The 9,644-nt window shown below is 46.3% G+C and overlaps 1 protein-coding gene across 1 annotated transcript; it reads left to right on the top strand.

The window, feature by feature from the left end:
- The first annotated feature begins 452 nt into the window (after positions 1-452).
- LOC143314424 (suppressor of tumorigenicity 14 protein homolog) lies at positions 453-7,453 on the top strand. Its single transcript, XM_076721439.1, has 19 exons — positions 453-533; positions 1,127-1,313; positions 1,447-1,571; positions 2,705-2,772; positions 2,860-3,053; positions 3,208-3,303; positions 3,552-3,771; positions 3,860-4,002; positions 4,192-4,289; positions 4,447-4,556; positions 4,721-4,854; positions 4,993-5,097; positions 5,223-5,333; positions 5,414-5,527; positions 5,621-5,740; positions 5,848-6,031; positions 6,111-6,382; positions 6,588-6,724; positions 7,286-7,453. The coding sequence occupies exons 1-19, from the start codon at positions 453-455 to the stop codon at positions 7,451-7,453; spliced, it is 2,667 nt and encodes an 888-aa protein (XP_076577554.1).
- Positions 7,454-9,644: the final 2,191 nt, after the last annotated feature.

The raw sequence follows: 9,644 nt of genomic DNA, 5'->3' as shown, positions 1-9,644 counted from the left end.
GGCAGGTTTGGTGCCAGATTTTGCCATTGTGCGTTCTGTCTTGCTTTGCGCCCCTGTGGAGCATCCAAGCACACAGCAGCCAGGCTCCAATTGTCGGCTAATACCTCACACACGTTCCCCTCATGCAGCCTTTTCTCCCTGTCGGCTTTACTCCTGCATTCACAGCGAGGAAGTTTGCCCACAATAACTGTCGCACGGATGGTTGTGCGGATTGTAACCCCTTTCATAGTGGTCTCATTGTCCCCGCACTGCATTCTGGGGCTCCGTGTGACACCTGCCGCCCAGTTCAGGTAAACGGGAGGCGGTGAATGCCCGCCGCATCCGAGCCGCTCAGGTCGGATTTCTGCGCTTTTTTCTACGGAAGCGACGGCGGGGGTTTCCTCTCTGTCCATCGTTTCTATGCCTGAGGTATTGTTGCATATCGCCTCTCCGGAGCTGAACGGGACAGTGCCATGAGGACTCTCCCCAAAAGCAAAACTTGCGAAGTGTACTGCGTCTCCGGGCATGGACACCCAGGCTGCTCCGCTGCACAGGTAAGCCGCCGCTCTGCGCTTTTCACTGCGCGTAAAAGACGATGCCAACCGGGAGTTTACTTTCTGCAACAACTGTATTTGCATTTCGAGATTAGTCTGTTTATTCAACCTTTTGGGAACTTGTCTGCAACACCAGAAGGGACGCATAATAATTAGAACCAATCAAACTGACTCAGCCACGGTTCATTTTAATTGAAAAATCCGTCTCCATGGGCAGGCTATGTGGGTCTCTTTCTCATGAATGTCCGTGTCGGCGTGAGCCACTTGATTGAGTGCTGACACCGCGGAGCCAGGCCGTGGGAAAGCAGACTCCTCCAGCCACGCTTTGTCTGCTCCCCCGGGGAATCCTGCCAACCCCTTAAATGTTTAAGGAGATTCATTCAGCTCAAAGACGCTCACCGTTACTCTCCCTAAATCAGCGTCTGCTCAGCCATAAAATCTATGTCTCATTGATTCTGGCAGATAGGCTGCAGTTTCTTTTATTGCCCCTCTGCTGTGGTCACATAAAGACACAACCCAAGCAATCAGAAGCAACTTGAGCAGAGACATAAAAAGCTGGTGTGATATTTGAGTCATGTCCTTGTCTCTGGAAGGGAGAGGTGGAGTTGAAGGAGCCCACCCAGTCACTGAGCCCCCCCACGAAGCCCGAGGATCAGGCAGAGCAGAAGGTGGATGAGGGCCGAGTTCCGGCCTGTGGCTCCTGGAGGAGATGGATGTTAGGTCTCCTGCCTTTCTTTCCCTTCACTGCCGCAATTGCACTGACCCTTCACTTCTTAACATGTGAGTGCAGACCTTGTTTTGGTGTTTCAGACTTTTCATAGTCCTCACGTGTCCTTCAAAATGTGTTTATTTTGACTCACACCTGCGATCACACAAGTGCACCTGTCTCAAATCTCTACCTCCTCCCCTCCAGCTCCGCCCTCCTCAGTGTTCTTCCTCGGTGGCAGCGTGGAGTTCCCAAACCTGAGCTTCTCCTCAGAACTGACCGACTCCACCTCCCCTCAGTTTCGCCTGCAGGCTCAGGCTTTGAAGCATTATGTAAGTGGAAAGATGGACTTGTCCGTCACTGCCTCCCCTCCGAATGACACTTGACATACTGTTCGACCTTCACGCACTGGGCTGAAGCTGATTTTGCTGCTCTATCTTTGACACGGTTCACTACAGCAGGCTACTAGTCTCTTTTATGCTGGGCTTTGAAAGCACTGCTGCCCTCTTTCTTCTTATTGTCCTCTCTTGTCTTTGCATTCTTATTTGTTTGCTTTTCGCTTTATTGGCTTTGCCCTCCTCTCTCGCTCTTTCTGTTTTTTGTTTTTTTTTTTCAGCACGCCACTTTCTTTTCTGTCCCTCTCTCTGTCTCTCTCTCTCTGGTGGTGTTAAATGTAAAGCTGAAACAGGAGCTGGGCACAGTGTGTGTGCGAGTTCCCGAGACCCCCTGGGACAGGGCCCTTTCAGGGCTGAGGACAAGCCCGGCATTTGTGAGCCCAGCTAGGCCTAAGCAGCAAGAGTGAGAGGAAGAGCAGGCCTTCAATAAAAACATTGTCTGTGTAGCTTTCACACAATCAGCCGCTCTGTGTGCCTTACACTACAGAGAGGAGGAGAACGGCGGTTTGATGCTGGGGTTGAGAGGGAGAGACAGGGCACTAGGGCAGGCTGGGATGACAGAAGGATGGGGCAGAGATATGAGAGGGGGAATTTGGGCTTTGGTGCAAAAGGTCACATGCACGGCTGCACATTCTTGCTGAGCAGTGGAGAAATGGCGAATTGATAGCTGCAAATCCACAAAAATCTGCAGTGACATTGTGTAATGCTCCTTTAATCGGCTGCGAGGGTGAGTTAGCAGGCTTGTTAAGTGGTCATAGTATCTGAGCAGCCATCTGTTCATTAAAGAACAGGTGAACTGAAGGCCAGGAGCCCATACCACCCAGGGTCCTACCTCTACACGGTCGGCAGGTAGAGACACAATGGAGCTCTGTGCTGCTCAAAGTCAACGTACACACACACAAGAACAACGCTTTTGTTGAACTTGGGCTGCATGTTGAACCAGGTGTGTTCGTGTGTTGCTTACACTGGAAATGTGACCTCACTTGCACCACTGTGATGTCACACATACAGTACTGAAGCATATAGAGCATGGTGTCAACCCTCCTTTTTTGTCTTTTTCCAAAAAACAGTTCTCAGAGCTCTACGAGTCGTCGCCGTGGAGCTCTTACCACCTGTACTCAGGAATTACTGCCTTCAGGTATGCTGCACTGACACAAAGCCTGCTGATGAAATGAAACGTGCAGCTGTATGTCACCTCCAACACTGTAAACCCTCTGTGTGACAGTGAAGGAGCAGAAGGGCTCAACGTCTTCTACTGGAGTAAATTCTCCGCCCCGGACAACGTTGCAACGGCGATCCGGAGGTCCAGCCCAGAGAGGCTGCAGCGCAGGCTGCCCGGCAGCAATAAGGTGCTGCGGGACAGCCGCAACGAGCAGAGCTATTACATGGAGCAAGATGACAACATGCTCCACCTGCTGGGTAGAGGCTCTCACTGCTGTCTGCATACATACAGCTCATTCACATGAACCACATTAACCGCACACATATGTACATATGTAGTGTTATCTGTCAAAAACTGTGTGCATTGCTGTAGTGGACTAAGTATCTTGACATCTGCTGTGTATGTATGTAGGTTTGGACCCTGATGACTTTGAATCAGACGAAAAATCAGACAAGAGTAAGAATCCAAACAGCATCCACAGTGGGAAGTGGCAGCTTGGCTTCCAAGGTGAATTTATATTACAAAACCTTAAGATCTGGTTTCTGACGGTGAGTTGAAAATTAGGACAAAATGTGATTGAGACAGGCTGACTAGTTTAACTCAATGTCCATTAAGGGCTTGATTGGTGATCTCTGTCTGGATTGCAGCTGTAGTGAACTTAAACTTTGTATTTGTTATGTGCTTTTCATTGCAGTACACTTTATATCATTCATGATGACGATGACACAAATATTTCCATTACTACCTCTGTCTAGCAATGTCCTTTGACCTCTATGCCAAATATGGCAACAACCGCACCCTGAGCCTCGTGAGTCCCAAGAAGCCGTACTACCAGTGGCGTCTCCGTGTGCCGTCAGGCCATGTGGTTCGACTGGTCATCCTCACCCTGCACGGTGCCACGCCCGGAAGCTGCACCGCCCACAAGCTCTCAGCCTATGACTTCTTACTTCCATTACAGAACAAGATAATAGCCAGGTAAAGACATTTTATGGCCTTCTCCTCATTGATTGTATGCTCCTTTATGTTTTTTTATACATATCCTGGATGCATTTGCCTGTCTCAGGTGGTGTGGGCTGCCTGTTTCGGGATTGTCCCCTGTCATGAAGCTGACGTCCTCTGGGAACGTGATGTTGGTCACCTTCTCCTTCAGCCGACAGAGGGATGGAGCAATCTTCAAAGCTTATTTCCAGGCCATCCCAAAAGCAGGTTTGAGTGCTGTCACAAACAGACAAAAGCATACACAGTCCTTTCTAAGTTCTATGAATCTTGTGTGATATGCTGAAGTTACGGCCGTTGTGCTCGAGTCATTGACTTCTATTGATGAGCATATGTAAAGTTGCCTTGGTGTGTTTGTGTATTCTGTGCACTCATCTGTGTCACCATCTCCCCCTGCAGGTTGTGGAGGGTCAATTTCCTCCTGGAACGGCTCTATTTCCTCACCCTACTACCCTTCCTATTACCCTCCTAATATTGACTGCACATGGACACTCCGGGTGAGTCACATGACTGTACGTATACATGCTCGTGAACGGAAGAAACCGCGAAGTGCAAATTAAAAGAATGAAGGAGTGAATCATCCCTTTGTTCTGTGGCCCGTCCGCCTTCCCGCCTGTGAACTCTTTCTTTCGTCGTCTCTGGTTACTTTATCAGGCACCGTTGCCTGGATACCTGATCTCCATGACGATCGTGACGATGGACATTCAGGATTCCTCGTCATCAGACGGCTGTGAGAAAGACTGGCTGGACATAGGAGGGGTCAAGTGAGTTGTGAAGCTGAACTGTGTTGCCCCTTAGCAAAGGTCAGGGTTAGCATTTCATCCACATCAGCTACATTTTTCAAATGTTTGAGACGTTCTGTGTTTTTTGTGGCTGCATGTGTGAGTTGGGAGTGAAATTCCTTCCTCTTACGCTCCTGTATGTCAAGGCTGTGTAATCCAGTGTCAGACAGCAGCAAAAAGCGAGTCTACTCCTCTCCTCTCTCCCTCCACTTCCATTCGGATGAATCTCTCACTCACAAGGGCTTCTACCTGCTCTACCGAGCCTTCTCTCCAGAGGGCAGTAAGTAAAATCTGACGCTTTCACTCCACCGTAGCTGTATGATACAGTATGTCAGATCTACTTAGGGTCTCACATCCACATATACACCAAAGACAGTACTGTAAGTCCAGCAAGTACCTGCTTCCTCTCTATCTCCAGCCTGTCCCCGCCAGTTCCGCTGTGGAGATGGACGCTGTATCCCTCTGAGGAAGGTGTGTGATGGAGTGAAAGACTGCTCAGACGGACGGGACGAGGCTCGATGCTGTGAGTTTGTTGTCCTGAAGACGCGATTGTTGGCACTTTGCCAATGCAGCGTGTTATTCTTAACAGTCATTTTCAAAGACCTTAGTGCTACAATCAGATTTGTCTGTTTTTGTTTGTTTCTGCAGCAACCTGCAAGCCAGGTGAAGTGTTGTGTGGGAACGGCCAGTGCAGGCCTCAAAGCAGCCAGTGTGTGAGCCAGAGCAGCTGTGCAGACAGCAGTGAAGAGGGCACCTGTGGTGAGTAGACTGTTATCATTGTAACACACCCAGATGGCTGTGTGTATGTTGATAATTAAAGCTTATGTGTTTGTTCTCAGGAGGTAAATGTTACCACGTGTGTCCCAACAAGGTCTGCTTGCCAAAGTCTTCAGTGTGTGACGGTGTGATTGACTGCAAAGACCGCAGTGATGAACTTAACTGTACCAGAGCGTGTGAGTATTCTATGATGTCAGATATCACAGGTGACACTGACGGTATTTGTCTCTTTATTTTAGGTGCCTAATTATGTCTTTGATTCTCTTTAGACCTTAAAGGCTGCTCCTCGTCCTCTTACAAATGTGCCAATGGAAAGTGTGTAAGCAAGGTTAACCCTGAGTGTGACGGGGTCAAAGACTGCTTTGACGGCTCTGATGAACTGCGCTGTGGTAAGTCGTTTCCTTAGACTCCTGTAGTTGTGATTAAAAAGTCCTCAGACTTTCAAAGAGAATTCTGATATTATGATTTTGTTTCTTCCTCTGTCTCTCCATCCCAGGCTGTGGCACCAGGCCCAGGAAGCGCACTAAGATAGTGGGTGGATCGGACGCTGCGGCAGGGTCGTGGCCATGGCAGGTCAGCCTCCAGATGGATCGTTATGGCCACGTCTGTGGAGCCACGCTGGTCTCCAGCCGCTGGCTCATCTCTGCAGCTCACTGCTTCCAGGACTCAGACGCCATTAAGTAAGAAAGACGCCTGAAAGCCTCATTATGATAATTACAATTAGTGTGTGTACTGTGTTCATGCATGTTGTGTCTGCAGATACTCGGATGCTCGTGCATGGCGGGCCTACATGGGAATGCGTGTGATGACTACAGGGAACAATGGCGCAGCCACGAGACCGATCCGCCGGATCCTCCTCCACCCGCAATACGACCAGTTCACCTCTGACTACGACATTGCCCTTCTCGAGCTCAGTGCTCCTGTCTTCTTCAACGACTTGGTGCAGCCTGTGTGCATCCCTGCACCCTCACACACTTTCACAACAGGGACCAGCTGCTACGTCACAGGCTGGGGGGTCATCATGGAGGATGGTAAGAACTGCTAAAGAACATCTAGTGAAACTAAAGAGCTAGTTCACAAAGAGTACCTTTGACCTTTGAGTTAGATTTTCCTCTCTGTTTCCACGTTTTCTTGATGTTTTGAAATTAACTTGTATCCAAGCATTGCAAACGGGCATCAAGGCATGGTCAAATAATACCCCAGAATGTTTCCAATCTGTGTTTGGTTTGATTACAGGTGAACTGGCCTCTCGTTTACAGGAGGCCTCAGTGAAGATCATTAACAGGTACACTTGCAACAAGCTGTATGACGACGCTGTCACTCCCAGGATGATGTGCGCTGGGAACCTGCAGGGAGGGGTGGACGCTTGTCAGGTGAGTGTGTGCATTGGTGGTGGTGTGTCTTTGCGGAAGTGTGACATTTATAGAAAGATACTGGATATTATTAACACTCTTCCCCAGAGTTTTTGTGACGATAAGTTCTGATTTACCTTTTTAGTCATAACCACTGCATAAGCACTCTACTTATTCTGCCCTTACAAGATGCACACTATGCGGTTAGTTAAACCTACTTCCAATAGAAGCTGAAGACTGCAGTTGGCCATTAGCAGTTGTGAAACTGAAAACAGTATTAGACAAGTTAATTGACAGCAATTACAAAAAAGAAAAAGATGAGATACCATACACAAGAGTTAGACCAAATGTATTGTAAAACTGAATTACTGCAGTAACAGGGACCCTGGATTCACTAGTTAGCTGTCAAATTAGCTAGTTGCATTAGCAACAGATTGCCCTCACTCAGCTAGCATAATGGCTAGCCTGGTTAGCAGTTAGCTAGCTAACAAATCACATTCTCAAAGCTGCTTCAAGTCGGCTGCTCAGAGGTTTATGTTCTTTCTGTGTGTTCTTCTTTTTGTCTAAATGTGTATCACTCAGGGTGACTCAGGAGGTCCGTTGGTGTGCCTGGAGCGAGGTAGACGGTGGTTCCTGGCGGGGATCGTGAGCTGGGGTGAGGGCTGCGCAAGGCTAAACCGTCCAGGCGTCTACACACAGGTGGTCAAGTTCACTGAGTGGATCCATCAGCAGACGAAAGGACAGGTGTGACTGACATGAACAGAATGACAGACTTAACACACGGGACAAAGGTTTCAGACCTGGAGTCCTTTTTCAGACTGTTGTCATGATTGCATGACAACACATTCAGTCGGTTTTTGGGAGTGTGTCCATGGCAACGAGCTAGCACGGGCATCATCCCTGCTCCAAACCCACCACGTCCAATCTCCAAACATCCACAGTGGCTGTGTTGACATGCACAACAAAATCAGCACATGGCACGTTTATAAAAGCAGCTACAAGGAATTTTTAGCTCAATTTTATACCGATTCCTCTATTTGACCTACAAACAAGACTATCAGCATGGTGATGGCTTTTTCTATGTAGTTATTCTTAATGCCTGTCTGTGGGTGTGAGTCCCCACAAACTCAGACCAAATTATTTATGGCATGCTGACCAAAAGAGCCTGTTTACATTCTCCTGTACAAAGTTTCACAGTGAGTGGTAAGTTAACCAGTGAAAAGGAAGCGGGAGAATTTTATTTTTACTGGTCCAGGATCAGCAAAAAGACAAAGAACTGACTGAAGAACATGATTAAGCTAAAAGGGAGAGTGATTGAGCATGGGGGGAAGGGGGGGGGGGGTGACTTCAGCTAACTTTAATCAGTCGTTCAACAGATGGAGAGAATTGTGTGATTTGAAACCGATCCTGAATTGGCCTTTTTCCAGGTGTGTAAAATATCTATTTTATTTATGAAATGTACAGCCTATGGAGGTACACTACTGCAGTACAGCTGTCTTTTAACAGAACATTTTACGTTGGCCATGCTACATAGGTATAGCTGCTGTGGGCTTATTATTATGAAGACATGACATTACTCGGGAATGTTGATAACTTTACCTTTATTACAGTTATTAAATTACTATTACCAAGCAATTGTCAGTAATCTGTTAGTTGTCGGCTTGCAGGTAAACAAAGTTAACTTTGTTTCACCATCGTCATATTACAGTTACATAGCTACAAGTAGATACATCGTGTCCTCACTGTGTGTCCTGAAAACAGATGTTTGAAAAAGAAAAATAGTCTTTAAGATAAGTTGCATCGTACTTTCACTTGCTTCCAAGGCAAAAACACACCAGCCACATCAAGATCTTTTTGACAGGCAGTGGTGCTCATGGGGAGTGTAGTCTTCAGTCTGGGAAACACTACCACTTTCGTCCACAGGGGTCGCCAAAATTAACAATGAAAGTTCCTTGTAGTTGCTTTAATTGAACTTGGTTTCATGTTACTAGATATTATACAATCCGTAGAAATCTGGCTGGAATACTGTATACAAATTACAACATTTGTACCTTGCTTCAATTATGATGCAAGGTATTGTAACATAAAAACACTTTTTAGCTTTTAGATTTTGCTGTCTGCACAGATGCAAACTGAACTGTGGATCTGTACGTACTGGTATGAGCAATAATATGAAGGTAAGCACCTCCTAGAAATGTTGGGATCCAAATTTTCTTCCTCTGTATTAGAGGAGACATACTTAGTACTCATTATTTAATGTTTGTATTTTAAAAAGATGCAATTTACGAGGGAAGCAAAGAGAAAATTGGGGTGAAAAATCAGGTTATTACAAATACCACTTCCTGCACAAACACTCTAAAATTTAACCTACATTAATTTTTTTTAATTATTTTTATTGGAAAACTGCAATACAATACTTCAACAGAAATACAATTTACCTATTCCTGTTTTTAAACATATATGCATATGTACACGGTCACATATACACACATAAAAATAATTAAATTCAATTACACAGTACCATGTAATGAACAATGAACAACCCCCCACCCACGCCCCCACTCAGCTCATCCTGACCAACACACATATTACTGGTTATTTTTGCAATATAAAAGGTACAACAATAACAGGCACACATTCAATTGGGTAGTACCTCTAAATTAGTGAAATAGGAAATAAAGGGTTGCAATTTGTGAAAAAATTTGGCCGTGCACCCTCTCAATATGTATTTAATTTTCTGAAGTTTAAAAAAAACATGATGTCTTTGAGCCACTGAGAGATAGGAGGATGTTTAGCAGATTTCCAATGTAACAATAAGGAATGTCTAGCTAGTAAGGATGTGAAAGCTATAATGTCCTTTTGTATAGGGTTAAGTGTAAGTGAGGGGTCAGAAATCCCAAATATAGCAATCAGAGGGCAGAGTTGGAGATTTACCCCAAGA

This window comes from Chaetodon auriga, chromosome 21 (assembly GCF_051107435.1).
Source record: "Chaetodon auriga isolate fChaAug3 chromosome 21, fChaAug3.hap1, whole genome shotgun sequence".
Taxonomy (NCBI): Eukaryota; Metazoa; Chordata; class Actinopteri; order Chaetodontiformes; family Chaetodontidae; genus Chaetodon; species Chaetodon auriga.
This window is presented reverse-complemented; position numbering and strand designations above follow the sequence as displayed.